Raw genomic sequence first — 16079 nt, forward strand, 5'->3', positions numbered from 1 at the left:
GAATACTACAGTTTCTCAGAATACCAGGAATAATTTCAGTGTTTTCTATGACCACTGTATTCAGTCGAGTGTTCTATTTCTATTCATCTTCCTTCCTTAACTGGGCTACATTCTGTGCCAAGAATATATATACACGTTACTCCAGTCAGAATAAGCTGTCTCTTGGCTATAACTGATACTTGCAGGGCTTGAAGAGCTATAACTCAGAAAAGAAAGTACTTTATATTTACATTCCAAAAGTGGAATCTGGCGTTAGTCTAGTAAAATTTGGTGTTTGATAAACATTTTCATAGAAAGTATCATCTGGTACTCCCATTTGTGTGTCTGATGTATCTTCATAGTCATTTATATTTTTCTGTGCTTGCTTAAACCTGAAACCTAAAGAGAAATGACAGATTAGAAAGATGCCAAATACAGTAAGATACAGACTCATTCAATGTGCTATATGCCAGGTAAGGTGTATTACACATTACTTTTCACCATTCTTAGAGTAGATATCTTTGTATCCTATTTAAAACCATAAATGCCCCAAATTTCTGAGTTCATCCTACTTTCACTACCATATATCATTGTCCATCTCTATAAAGGCTCTGCAGGGCCTGGGTTTGAGATTTGATCTACAGATAACTAGTTGTGTGATTTAAAGCAAGTTATTTAACCTCTCTAGGTCTCAGTATCCTCATCTGTAAAATAGGGATAATAATAGCACCTACCTCATCATATTTTTGTGAGAAATGTGATAGTTCATGTAAAAAATTAGCAAGTGTCTGGTATTTAGTTAGTACTTCGTTACTAACAGGTTTTATTCACAAATGAAGAGATACCTTTTCCCTCTCCAGAGCTAAAGTTTCTAAATCTGCTCTAGATTTGATCTTCTCTTGCTTCTTGAAGTAGTGGCACACATTTTCCCCTTCCCCAATGCCAACATCATTAATGGATCACCTTCACAGGCTTCAGTTATACAAATCTCCACTACTTAAAAATAATTTTTAAAAATTATAATTTATACCTTATGATCTGTGAACTATTTGCTCCATTTTATATATTTATTATAATTAAAGTTTTCCTTATAAAGTAAAAACAATAATAATTTTCACTTGCTCTTATGTTCCTTCCAACTACCATCTTTCCTTCTTTTCACAGTAATCTCTTATTTTTTCAGAGAAAAATTTTATTAACTGACCTGAAAATAAATCTACCTATTAAACTTATGTACTGTTGCTTAAAGAGTACTTACAGGTATATCATCTCAGTGTTTCTTTGTGAAAGTAGAAATCAATAGTAGATCAACTTGAAGAAATAAGCCACCGATAAACATATTTATTACTTTTACAACATTTCCTTTAAAATTTTTTGAGCATTATACATGAATTAATTTCCATCAGGCTTTCCGTATTACTGACATTTATAAAATTTCACTCCAGTGTGAGTTTTCATGAATTTAAAATATTTATTAACATTGAAAACTTAACTATACTTTGAAAACAGTATTTCAATACAGTGTGCATTCATACGTGTTTTTGTCAGTATACAGGCCAACTAAAGGCTTTTCCACATTGTTTATTCTGAAGAGGTTTCTCATTAGTGTGAGTTCTTTCATGGCTTTGAATTCAACTGGGACAACCAATTGCTTTCCCACATTTTGACATCTATAGGCTCGCTCTCCTTTATGCATTCTCATATGTGCTCAGAAGGTTGTGTGATAAATAAAAGCATTTCCACACTTTTAACTAGGGTTTCTCTCCAGTATGAATTCCTTCCTGAATTCAAAAGGAAGTGAGAAATCTGAAGGATTTATCACATTGTTTACACCCATAGACTTATTCTCCAGTATGAGTTCTTCATGTATTCAAAATGCACTGGGATAATGAGGGCTTTCCCATATCCATTTAGCATTTTTATCCAGTGTAAGTTTTTCATGCTTTCTCTTCATTGAGTCCTTTTGTGCATTCAGAATGATCTGGGGCAGTTAAAGACTTTCCCACATTCCTTGTGTTTACATGGCTTCTCTACATATTCCTGATTCTCATATGGTTTGTGTGCAATGTGAGATGGGATGTGCCTATTAAGGAATGAATGACATATGAAGACTTTTCCACAGAAAATACATTCACATGGTTTTACTCCAGTAGGACTTTTCTTGTTTAGATTAAGATTTGGAATCTGGCTGAAGTATTTCTCACACTGACAGCTTTCTTTACTTTCACAGACTTACTCTACAATATAGTTGCACAGATTTCTCCTGTGATTCTTGTACAGATCTTCAATCTGGTCTTCCCATTTCTTTCCTATAGAGGCCAAGTTCATAAAGATTTACCCCACAAAATCTCTGTGGAGTTTTTTCTGGGAATGATCCAGCATAGCCCACTCCTCCAGGGTGAAGTTGACAGCTACATCCTCAAAAGCCACTGAGACCATTTCCCACCTTGTGAGTCTTCCTGCATCCTCCCTAGAGCTCCTGCAGCCAGTGGAGGTCACAGTGCAACAGAGGCTGCCACAAAGCCACTTGGGGCCTCTAGTAGCAGCAAAGAACAGATGTGGAGGGCAGCATGTGAAAGAAAGGAAGACCAGTCATCTCTTTTAATTCAGTAATTTAGATTCTGTTTCCATTTTTGTACATGTCTTTCATTTATATTCTTTGATCTGCTATTGAGAACCTACTAAGTGCTACACTTTGGGGACTCAGTAGCAAACAAAACAGACAACTCCCTGCCCTCTAGTCAAGAGAGTTACCTAAAACTGTCCTTTAGAAGGCCATCAACTCCATTAGCCCCTGAAGTGGAAACTGCATGGTGTGTTTGAGAAATAGGCCGAAGACAAGTGACATGGGGTATTGTGATTGAGGGGGAGAGTGGTACCTGGAAAGGTGGAAAGCTAGGCCACAGTCAGAGCCTGAGGCCGTGATCTATTGAGGATTTTACTCCAAGAGCAGTGAGAAGCTCTGAGAGGCAGCAGAGTGTAGTCATGGTTAAAAGAATGGGTGCTGAACTAGGCTATCTTCAATTCAGATCCTGGCCCTCACATGAACTGACTCCGTGACCTTGAGCAAGTGACAGCACCTGTTGGTTTGCTCATCTGTAAGATGCAGATAATATAACCTGTCTCATTGGGTTGTTTTGAAAATCAGATGAATTAATTTTATAAAGCACTTCAAGACAGCAGTCCCCCATTGTAATTGCTGAGAAGGCTTTGTTAAATAAAGTGAAGTGTTTTGATTGTGCTGATTTATATGCATAAAATATCACTCTGTTGTGCAGAGAATGGACTGGAGGAGCATCGGTTTGGAGGCTAAGGCAGAAGTCTGCAGAGGGATGATGGCAACTTGGGCTGGGATGGTGGCAATGAGTTGGAAGTAAGTGGACAAGGTTAATGCTAATGATAGTTCATATTTAAGGCATATGTAGTAGGTGCCAGGCACTATTCTAAGGTCTTTACGTGAATTACCTCTTATTACCTCACAACAGCTTATGAGCTAGGCACTATTGTTACTCTTATTTCACAGATGAGGGAGCTTACCCAAGATCACACAGCCAGTAAACAGTACAGCCAAAAATCAAACCAAGGCAGTCCAACTTAGGACTCCACAATCGTAACCTCTCTGCTTTACTGCTTCTCACGGATGACAGCAGGACAGAACTCATACACTCAGATCATACAATCATATTAATTAGGCTTTGACTATGTTAGAATTACTGGTATTTCTGTGCTATGCTATGATAATACTGTTCTTCAACATGCTTGCTATCACTTTCAGCTGTTCAGTAATGTAGAGCACTTGGAGGGATGACAGTGACATAGAACCTAAAAAATATTTCCAACATTTTGAGGTATTTATTTTGCCAAGTGAAGTTTGCTCATTAAAAATTATTACTGCAACCATGAGATACGTAATTTTAAAAAAGGATTCATTTTTAAAAAATCATTTTATTTAACCCTAAGTAGAAGATTTCCTTATATTCCCCATCTTACATATAATGGTAAAAATGACTTGGCATATTAATCTAAATCTATACAATATGTAGGGCAGTGAAATGTTAGATGCTTAGAAATACATACATGTGTGGAATGTATTATTTTTGTCCATGAGGATTTCCTATAAAGTATTGCTAAAAATCACCTACCTTTGTAGTTAGCTGAAGAGTTGCTTGTAGCAATTTCCTTCCAGTTGGCAATATACCTAAGCACATTATATGGACATTAATTAAATTATTAGTAAGTAATAAGTTGATTCATTAGTACATGCTTAGAATACTTCTAAAATTGTACTTTCTTTAAGAAACCTTAGATTAATGGTGACAAATTCACCAGTCTCAATGTTTAATTTTCATGACTTTCCCACCTCCCAATAGCTCATGCATCTCAGGCAACCTCCAGGACAAGGAGTTGAAGGAGGTATAAAAATGGTGCTCACCATCTACTATATTAGTGTCTTTTTTTCTCCCTCCAGCATGTTTCCTCATCTTATCCTGTTTCATTCCTGTACAATCATGTCCTCAGTTGAGTGCCTACTAAGATGGTAGTTAACAACTTCTAAATTAAAAGTATGGACAGAAAACTTTGAGAAAAGTCAGGGGAAATCAAGAACAAAACTTTCTCCTTGGTTCCGGATTGCCAGACCTACTGTTTCTGACATGTCAGTGGAAATTTTAAAGTGTGTGGTTTAGGATCTTATTGGAGCAACGGCGCTGTTTTTGCAGTGTTCCAAAAAAAATAAGAGACATTCAAACAGGGCAAATGCAGCTGCCACCTAAGCTCCCTAAACAGAAACTGAAATAGGGAGACCTGGGTAGCCCAAGAAGAGGTAGAATAGGGAAGGACAAGGTATGATGAGTTGTGAAGATGTGGGAAATCTCCAAGAAGCAGGTTTCCTGTGACATTTCATTTGTTTGGGTTCCATATCCCCCTTTCCTAAGCCTCCTTTCAACTGCACTCATTTTTACTAAGAAATCAGTTAAGTAGATGGTCACAGCAGGTGCTGAAAGGGAGCTGGCAGAGAAAGGATGAGAATTAGAATTGTCATGTAATTCATAAAATACTGTGATTTTCCAAGTATTTACTTATTACATTTGAATTATTTTTACTTTTGTTAACCCTGTGCTCCATTTTTTGCCACATGAAGGTATATATTGTCCAAAAGTATTTAATTGTGATAAGATACTGTGTCTGAATTTCGCTCCTTCCTATTACTGCTACCTCTTGTTGCTTCATGAACTTTTTTTAATGGACTTAAATGGGATGCTGCTGGGTCACTTAAATTAGAGGATTCAGGACAACAGCAGGCAGTGTAAACCCTTTCCAGGATTGCTTTGTAGGCAATTCAATTGGTGGAACTTAAATTTTGGCAGACTTTGTGCTTTCAGTGATTGCTCAGGAACACTATGAAAGAGGTGGATGTCAATCACCCTGCTTCCTTGGAACTATATACTGAAAGTTTTCATTCCACCTTCAAGGAACCAAGATAAAGGACCTTGAATGATAGTATGCTAAGCCCTAATAGTCTGGGACAGAAACATATGCCATATTTAAGGCCGATCATTGACCCTGCTTTATCTAAGATTAGGATATGAATTTATTCCATTATTTAAAAAGAACTCATAAAATACCAGTGGTAATTGATAAGAAATATCAGTTTTACAAATAGAAGCAACAGTTTGATGATAGTATTACCACGCTGTTTATAACACAGAGTTGATCTCTCTTACTAAGAAAATTTTGAAATTTTTAAAAAATAATAACTGCAAAATATTGTATGTGGAATCTACAATGAATTCCTTCCAGAGTACAAATTAAACACCTTAATAGTCTGGGAAAAGTCCCCAGCCAGAGAGGCAACATAACAACTACATGTCTTAGAAATCAAAAGAACAGATAATAGAGGCTATCCACAACATATGTGAGCACAGAGCACCAACAACGTTAAATAGAATATCAGGACATTATTTAAGATTTCCTAGCTGTGAATTGCTTGATAGATATGTCAAAATTCACTTGCAGTTTGAAAAAATATGAAGATCCTGGAAGAGGGACATCCATCTTGATGGAGAATATGCAGCTGAATATCCATTAGGATGAATGCCAGCAACAGTCATGGTAGCCATCATGTGGCATTGTTGGTGACGCAAGGGTGGTGATATGGGGATTGTTTTACGTTCTACACATATGCAGCAACATATCTCTGAATACTGGAATCTATAACAGCACCATTAATGTCCTTGAGTCTAAGAGTAAAATTGGCTCTATCCATTCTTCACAATGATGATAATAATGTACTCAGTTGATAGCTGCAACGTGAATCTGAGGATGCACATGGCTTCATCCAGGAGAGTGGCAAGACAAGGGGCTAGCACAAAAGCCTCTGGAAAGAAATGGATTTTTATCACCAAATATCAGTGTTCAAGTTTATGCCATTCTAATGGCCAACAGGGACTGTCCATAAATTTTAAAGGATATTCTCCAAGGAATTAGTGGTTACCAGTTCTCCTGAAGAGAAAAATGTCAAACTCTGAAATTCTTATCAAACAAGGTGTTGTCTTTGCAGTGTGGTCTTACCTATCAGTGCTTGTGGTCTGCAGTGCTACTGAAATATTCCCAAATAATCTCTTGAGATTCCATCTGAAGTTTTTGTTGTCCAGGGCTCAGTGGAAAATCTTGCTTTCTAAGATTCCACGTTGGTGCCAAATTATGATTATATCCAACTCAGAAGAAGAACTGACAGAAGTTGTACATGGTTTGGAAACATGAGGTATGTGCATTTTTTTGAAAATTTTCAGAGTTACTCATCATATCAAAGCTAGAGGTGTATTCATTCCACTCAATATAGAGTATATGATACAAAGAAACCACCTCACATCTTACTGGTTTATTTATTTATTTATTTTACAAAGGAAAGCCATTAAGAATCTTTATCACCTTCCAGAAAAGGCTATTAGGGGGATGATAGTGGAGAAAGTCTTATGTAGACTGAGTTGCCTATTTATTTCTTCTCTTTGAATTCAACTGTTTTATTCTCGTTGTATTCCAGTAATGATAGAATACAGAATATTGGGTGTTCTTGTAATCTTTCACTAAACTTGCTGGCGTTTTACTTGAATTAGCCAAGTTTATAAGGGAAAGGCAGAGCAGGATTTCAAAAGCTCACCTTAGAAAATTCTCTATTCTTTTCTCAGAAGCTTATTCATAATGGACCTCTTCTACCTCTCTCTCCCTTCTCTCCCATCTCCAGCCAGCAATTTTTACTCTTAGGAAAGAAAGTAAAAGCAAGGCATCACAGCTCCTTTCTTTGGATGTCATTACTTGCATGATATTACCATCTCTATTTATTCAATGTCCCAGAAACCACAAATGTGCTGTCTACAGGGAATCCCAGTACTACAGTCTAGACAAGATATTGGGGTTATTGAATTACAACAATCTCTTTTTACTATGTGCTCATTTAAAAATATTTTAGAGCATCTACTGTGGATACTTAGTCCTTTTTTATCTGTCACTCTTTATTCTCTAATATATCCTTCTCATCAATGTCTTCTTTTTTCTTTCATCCTTGTTTTCCAATTTTCCTTTTTCTCTATCATTCTTTCCCTTTTTCTTTTATCTTTCCTTTTATCATTTTTCTCTTTTCTACTTCCGATTGTTTTCCAAAGTGGCTGCACCACTGCACATTCTCAAAAGCAGCACATAAGCGTTCCAATTTCTCCACATTCTCACCTACACTTGTTATTATGTGTCTTTTTAATTACGGCCATCCTAGTAGGTATGAAGTAGTATCTCATTGGGATTTAGATTTACATTTCCTTAATGGCTATATTAAATATTAAAAAATTTCCAGCATACAAAAAATTTTTAAAAATGTTTTTCAAGAGCTACAGTATATCACTGAAAAATTATAAGTTTTTAATGTCTCACATAGAAACATTAGATAGGAAATATAGATTAAGGAATTATCTATAGGAATATAGATTAAAGATATTCTTTGTATTATTAATTTCATGCTCTTTAAACTTGTTTCTAAATCTGAAAAGTCAAGCAAAGCAGAGTTAGACTAAGGCATAAGAATGAAGTCTGAGAATAAAGAACACTTAAGTCTAATTTTCTGTTTCCTATTTTTGGATTACTCCTTTTTTTTATCCCTCATTATTATTCTTTTCTTTCTAGAGAAATAATAAAAATTCAGTTGTTTGAAAGAGTATGTTTGCGATGCTAAGATTCAACATAGGAATGGGAAATGTTAGAAAGAAAAAATATATGATGACTGCACTTGTTCCCCCCAAAATAGTAACATGCATTTACTCATCAAAGTTCAGTGTATTTGTCCAGTTCAGCACTTCATCCACTTCCCACTCCATAACAGAATCTATCCCACTATCTTCAATAGCTCTTATTAGCCCTTTTGTTGCCGTGTGAATTAAACCTAGAGTTTCAGGATGTGTTGACTTAGCCTCCAGGCTTCCTGCGTAGTACCTAAATAAAGGAAAGGAAGAGAGACATATATTATTGCTATTTACATATTAAAACTATTTACATATTAAATCAAATCTTCATCCAAGATCTACGAGGGTACTCCAGAAAGTTCATAGAAAAATAGAATTAAAAGATAATAATATGAACTTTACCATAAACTTTTTGAAATATCCTTGTATGTGCTGGAATCGTTGTAGGGGAAAAGCAGCTTAATCCCCACACTAACCAAAGAGACCTCACTTCAAATCACTTCTCAATAAGTTGCATTTTTATGATACAAGGAAAAACTAAGTTATTAAATCACTGAATCACAGAATTACAGACTGGAAAGACCTTATAAACCAAACAACCAGCCCGTTCATTTTATAGGTGAGGAAATAAATCCTGGAGGAGTTGGGTAACTTTTACATAGTTGTGAGGCTAATGGTAGGTAGAAAGAGGGAAGGAAACGGGAAAAAGGAAAGAAAAAGAGAGGAAGAGATTATGCCATGTACTTTTCATACATTATCTTGTTTAATTCTCTTAAAGACAATAGCCTTGAGCAATAATCAGCCACAATGTATATCGACAAAATAAAATTAAAATAAATAAATAAATAAATAAATTTTTAAAAAGTAAAAAAAAAAAAAAAAAAGACAATAGCCTTTCGTAGCAGCTATTTTTATTCCCCATTTAGGGATGAAGAAATTGAGATTTGGAGAAGTTATGAAGTTGTTCAAGATCATGTAGGAAATAAATATGTATCAGAACTACCATTCAAACCCGACTCTAAGTCCAGGCTTATTCTGCAGCACTGTCTTATTTGAGGGATCTTCAAAAAGTTCGTGGAAAGATTCATATTAATGTTTAATTCTATTTCTCCACGAACTTTTTGAAGTACCCTCATATTAGTCTAAGCACATAAATTAGTGTATCTACCAAACATGAGCTATGTGAGTAGAGAGAAGTTATTAAGTCCTTACCAAGAACTTTGGGATATAGCATTTTTTTAGGTTATTCATTTTAAGATCTACATTGGTAGCCATTTTAAAGATTAATCTATTCTGAAATCATATTAATTTATCCAGCACTCATTAGGAAGCAGCATAGTAATAATACAAAGCCAGGACTCTGGTATCAAATTATCTGTATATAAATCTCAGTTCTGTAATTTGCTAGTTATATAAACTTTGTCAAAAAAACTAGCCTTTCTGCTGGGCCTCAGTGACCTCCTCCTTAAAATGGTAATCATAATACTACTACTTCCTAGCATTCTTGAGAGGTTTAGAAGTGTAAATCCATATAAGGCTTTTACAATAGTGACTGGCACAGAGTAAGCGTTCAGTAAAAGAAAGCTTACACAACATTGGGTGGTAGGGATATGACAATGACAAGATACTTCCCTGTCCTCATGAAGTTTCTGCTTGGTCAGACCTTAAGTGGGAAATGACCCATGAGAGCAACTGCATTTTATAGAAGCAGGAACATGACTCAATTTATAGGTTATTAAGAGCAAAAAATGGTAAGAAAGTATGACTTCTTAATTTTTCTATAGTTTTTCATTCACTTATTCATTTCTTTCATAAGTATCTAGTGAGTGTCCACCATTTGCAAAGTGCTATGTGTTTGTACAGTGATGAAATTAACCTCATGGAACTTGTAATCTTCTACTCTATACTCTGTTCCCTGAACATGATAGGCACTTAATAAACATGTATTAAGTAAATGAATAAATTAATAAATGAGTAATGGTACCCACTGGCACACAGTTATTGAACTAATGCCCATGTCATAACAAAAATGCATTTAGAAATTAGAAGGCTGGGGATAAAAGCATTTTTTTGTGAGTTCCTCCATGTTTTACCTTTCTAAATATACAAACAAGATTAGATTTTGAACCCTGAATGATATTCTTTTTTTCTTTTTCAACAGTGACATACAACCATTCAGATATCTATTTCTTTTCTTATCAGGGAAATATAAAAAGTGCTTTGTTTTTAAGGGAATTATAATAGCTGTAATTTAATTCTTAGGTTTTGAACTCTTCTAAAATTAGTTACTATTATAGTTAAGTGGTCTAAATAGTGATAAATAATAACAGGTTACCAAGTAGGAACAGTATTTCAAATACAATAGTGAGCAGAAATAAAGATCACACTATAATAATCCTAACTTGTTTTATAAATAAACTAGTGATTTTTCAAAAGAAAACAAAAACAATATAAAATTTGGCTTTATAGGTAATATTGCAATATATTTTTAGTTGTATTCACTTTCAAATGGTATCATATTCTTTCTAAACTAGGAAATTTAAAGGAAAGAACATCATAAGAAATGTTTGTCTGAATTTTACAACAGGGAGAGAAGTTAAAATACAAAGACCTAGGAAGACAAAGCTTAAATTGCAAAGGAGGTCAAGGAGAGCAAATATCTATAGGACACAGGAAGGTATGGGATTTAAAACCAGAATTCTTTTAGTAAGACCAGGGTTTAAAACAAAAAAATCAAAATTTTGTTGATTTGTTAATTGTTAATTCTCAGCAACAAACTGAAGAATGTTTAAATGCCATCAGTGAACAAAGCACACACAGTAAAATTTCTCATTCATTCCTTGCAACCCTACGAAAAGGAAACATAACACCCAGTCATAAGAATTCATTCATTCATTCACTTTTTCATTCTTTCATTCATTCTACAAGCAACATGTACTCATTAAGCATCAACTTATATCTGTGGTTCTGTGCTAAGAAACAGAACAGAGATGCTGTTCTGTAGGGGCTCAAAGTCTGGTGGAGGAGGCAGGCAAATAAACAGATAGTTGTAAAAATGTGACAACTGAATATATAAAAAGATCCACAGGGCACCGCAAAAAGAAGTGCCTGTGTCTAGGTAAGTCAGGAAAAGCTTCAGGAGATATTTGGACAAAGTATTAAAAGATGAAGATGTTGTTGCCAGCAAAGAGGGGGAATATTATGTGGGATGTAGGTAATGAGGAATCTTTAACATGTTTTAGGTAAGGAATTGATTTTACTTATTTGTGTTTTAGAAACATCACTTCAGTGTTTGTACAGAGATGAGGAAGAGATTAGAGAGAAGGAGACCAACTAAAAGATGGATTCAGCAGATAAAGTATAGATGAAACATTCTGAGATGATGCAGTAGAGAATGAAAGAAAATGTCAGATTTGAGAGATACTCTGAAAGTAGAATTAATAGGACTTGATAACAGATTACATGTAGGAGCTTATGAAGAGTAAGAAGTGTAGGACAATCCCTACATTTCTGGCATGGATGACTGGGTAAATGATGGTGTCATAAACAGACCAGGAGAAATACTGAGGAAAACACAACTTTTATAATGGGGAAGATATGAAACTCAGTTTGGGACCTATTGAGTTTGAGATAGAAATGTCCATATAATTAGAAATACAGAGCTCAGTTATGGATGAGAAATGTTTCAAGGGTAAATAAACATAGGAAAGAAAAAAGAAATAAAATAGAAGATTATTCATGTGCATTGGCCTGTCACTAGGTGGTGTCTCCCAGCTGTTACTGTGACTGAGCTTTAACAAGTCATACCACCATTCTGTCAAAGCCAGCTGTTTCTAAGTGATGGCACATATGGCAAGTGAATTTTGTTGTTCTGAGCTCACACTTTCTTTGCTGTAAATGGGTCCCCTCCCTGGTTAGAGGCAGTGGCATATGAAATAAAATGATGGATAAAGCATTCTGTAATGAATAGTGCTGCTGACAGAAGTAATGCAGGCTGAGAAATAGTTTATGTTTATAATATTTGTCTATCACTGTGAGGACAAAGGGATGCTTCCTGTATATGGGAAGTATCCAACATGATCAGCCCACCACCAGCTAGCCAGTATATCTCATTGCTGGGGGCAAAGCAATGTCTTTTGCTCTACAATCAGCTGTGACCATAGCCAGAACAGCCTTGGTGAGGGAAAAACCATGTTGTTGAGTCTGTATACAGTCTCCACCCCTGTGACCATGGCCACTTTGTACATAGCTCCATGGTGAAATTGCTGAGGTTACCAGGGAAAAATTTGACATACATAGGATAGATCATCTTGTCCATCTGATTACTAAGAGCTGTCTGCCTCATGTAAGCCCTTTGGAGGGCATTCACATGGGGCATGAATGACCTTTGTGCCCATTCTGAGTATACCTCTCCTCCGACCTAGTAACCAATTTTCCAATTTTATTCTTTCTAAATGCTGATCTATTAAGAAACTATTAGCCCACAGTCATTAAGATCCACTATTTCCCCTTCTACATGAAGTGAAAAACCAAATGTACCACCTGAAGTTGTGCCCACTGGAAGGATATCTATCCTTTGACCATTTTCTGGGCTAACTGAGGGTTTGTAATCTAGTGACTGTCCATTCTTGGATTGTGTCACCATCCGGTGCAGATCCACTGTAGGCCCAATATATCCTCCTCTGTCAACTTGTCATAGGGGACTCTTGTCAAGTCCAAAGATATTGAGATGATGTGGAGGCAATGGAGCATGAGTAGTGGTTGAAGGAGTCTGAGCGACAGCTCATGCAGCTTACTTGGGCTTTCTGAACTTTCTCAGACCCAGTCTCATATAAACCACATCTATTTCATTCTGAAACAATGCTGTATACTCTCTTTTATCCAGTGGATTATACAAAACCCAGGTCAGTTCACAATCACATAGTATTTGGCAACCTATTGTCAAGTATTCAGTCTCTACCAGGTCCTGGTAGCAAGCCTGGAAACTGATTTTTAAATGGAGAACAGTTTTTGGCAGAGGAGGGTATTCATTACCTTATTCCTAAACCCTACAGGTCTGTATTGTGATTCTCCTATTAGGACTCTAGAAGCTCCAGACAGTATTTCACTGTGCCACAGACATTTACAATACTTGTTGGGACCTCTGGGTCATAAAGCCCAAGTTTTAGGGCAGCTTGAACACACTGTGGACCTGATACAGAGTTCTTTCTTGCTCCATGTTCCACTGGAGCCTGGTGGCTTTATTAGGTCACCTAGTAAATGGACTGGAGCAGCATGCCCAAGTGTGTCATATATTACCTCCCAAATCAAGAGAGGTCCTCTAAGTGTTGTGTCTCTTCAAGGTGGATGGTGCAGGGTACAGCAACTAGTCTCTCACTTTTGAAAAGATATCCCAAAATGTGTTTAAGCTTCAGCTACGTGGCAGGCTCTTAACTTTTTACATAGTTTATCTCCCTCCTCCTAGTATGTGTTTGTCCTACTAAGCCATCCAGGGAGCTGTTTTTTTCTGTTCACCACATCCGATTAGTATAAGGTCATCAATGTAATAAACAGGCATGATGTTCTGTGGGAATCGAGATGTGTAAGCCCCTGGAGACTAGAGCAGGAAAACTGATACAGCTCTGAGAGTAAGATGTAAAGATACACTCTTCTTTCCATATAATTGCAAACTGCTTCTTTTCTTGCTTAGTGATCGGGATGGGAAAGAACACATTTGCCAGGTCAATAGCAGTATACCAGGTGCCAGGGGCTGTGTTCATTTGCTCCATTAAAGAAGCCACATCTAGAAGCCTAGCTGCAATATGTGTACCACCTGACCTCTACCACTTCAAAGTTCCATTATTCCCAGTGAACTAAAGGAACCAATTCCATTGCAGCTTTCCCCACTGTCATATCCAGCCTTATAAACCACAGTTTGCCAAAAATTCTGCTGCTCCCCTCACCCAGCCATTTCTTAATAACTTGATGAGAACATATTCCTGGACCTTCCTGGGGTAATGGCTAGTGGGTGGCTGAGATATTACACATAATAGAAACACACATTCTCCCAAGTCTTTAGAAATCGTTTTTTTACAGTATATCAGAGAAGTTCAGGCATTTGTTGACAGTAGAGCTTTGGATGAGTTCAGGCTTTGATTAGCTAACCTAACAGACTATTAACATAATTTCTGGATACTCAAGCCGACACATTAAATCCATAATCCCCAGTGAGTGTGGCCATATCAATAAGTTCAGCCCAATCAACTTTTGATCTAACAAACCTTAGAATCTACCCTCGCACAATGCTTCCAAGGTTTCTATCAATATAGATTTGTAAGTTCTTGTACCTCTTCTGGTTTATAAGCCATCTCCTTCTGGAGTAGATCTCTACCTGTCTGTCTGGGCTGTCCTGAGATACAAGGACATTGTGGGCTGGAAGCAGTGAGAAGTGGTGGTGGGAGAATCTTGAGGAGTATCAGCATAAGTGTGTGTGGCAACTGCATCGTGCAGTCACTGAAAGGCAGAGAAGGGCTGCTTCCCGCAAAAGGGGAGCAAGGGTTTCTTCCACCACCAAGGGGATTTGGAGGTTCAAGGTTCTTAGCCTTGTCTACATCTGCCCAAATGTCCTCATCCCAGGTCTGAGGGTTCTACTTCTTCCCCACTAGTGCCCTAACTTAGTGCAGAAGACCTAGCAGGGTAGAGCATTTAGTTGTACGGCATGTGCTATAACCCTGTGACTGTTGCAACTGGACCCCGGCTTGTCCTCAAGTCATCCTGCAACTCCAGGAGATGAAGAACTACTACAAAGCTTCCATGACTGTCTTCTGTTTGCACATGCTCTTTAAAAAAAATGTTTTACAACTTTATCGAGGTATAATTGATGTACAATAAACTACAGATATTTAAATTGTACAATTTGCCATTTTGACGTATGTATACTCCTGTGGATCCATCACTACAATAAAAAATGAATATATACATCACACCCAAAGTTTCCTGTGCCCCTTTGTAATCCTTCCTTCTCTCCTTTCCCCCATCTCCAGATAACTTAGATCTGCTTGTGTCACTCTAGATTTGTATCTTCTAGAATTTCAAGTAAATGGAATCATATAGAATGTCCTTTTTGACTGATTTCTTCTATTCAGCATCATCATTTTGAGATTCATCCATGTTGTTATGTGTATCTATAGTTCACTCCGTTGTACTGCTGACTACTATTCCTTTGTGTAGATATACCACTGTCTGTTTATCTACTTGCCTGTGGATGAACATTTGCGCTATTTCTGGGCTTTGGCTATTACAAAGAAACCTGCTATGAATGTTTATATACAATTTTCTGTGGATATATTTTTTTTTCCTCTTGAGTAAATACCTAAGGGTGGAATGGCTGGATTGAACAGTAGGTGTGTTAACTTGTAAAAAGAACTGACAAACTATTTTCTGAAGTGAATGTACCAGTTTGTATGTAGCCAGCAATTGGTGTGGCAGACTATTTTAGCCATTCTAGTGGGTATGTAGTTGTATCTCATCATCATATTAGTTTGTACTTCCCTAATGACTAACATCATGAGTTGTGCTAATTTGCTATCCATATATCTTCACTGATGTAGTGTTTGTTCAAATCTTTTGCCCATTTCTTAATTAGATTATCTTCTGATCATTTGAGTTTCGAGAGTTTTTTTGTTTTAGTTTATTTACATATCCTAGACTCAAGAACTTTTTTAGATATATGAGGGTACTTCAAAAAGTTTGTGGAAAAATAGAATTAAAAGATAATACTAATCTTTCTATGAACTTTTTGTAGCACCCTTGTATAGTTTGCAAATGTTTATCCCTATCTATGGCTTGCATTTTTATTTTTATTTGTTCAAAGGGCAAATGCTTTTAATTTTG

General features: G+C 36.5%; 1 protein-coding gene across 1 annotated transcript in view; it reads right to left on the reverse strand.

The window, feature by feature from the left end:
- Positions 1–226: 226 nt before the first annotated feature.
- The window catches only part of LOC134374606 (protein MFI-like), a 51258-nt gene continuing 35405 nt past the window's right edge, over positions 227–16079 (reverse strand). Inside the window, exons 6-8 of the mRNA XM_063092445.1 lie at positions 8287–8457; positions 4122–4177; positions 227–378 (exon numbers count right to left, since the gene is read on the reverse strand). Coding sequence (XP_062948515.1) covers positions 227–378; positions 4122–4177; positions 8287–8457 — 379 coding nt within the window. The remainder of the gene's footprint in view (positions 379–4121; positions 4178–8286; positions 8458–16079) is intronic.

Source organism: Cynocephalus volans, chromosome 4 (genome assembly GCF_027409185.1).
Source record: "Cynocephalus volans isolate mCynVol1 chromosome 4, mCynVol1.pri, whole genome shotgun sequence".
NCBI classification, from domain to species: Eukaryota; Metazoa; Chordata; class Mammalia; order Dermoptera; family Cynocephalidae; genus Cynocephalus; species Cynocephalus volans.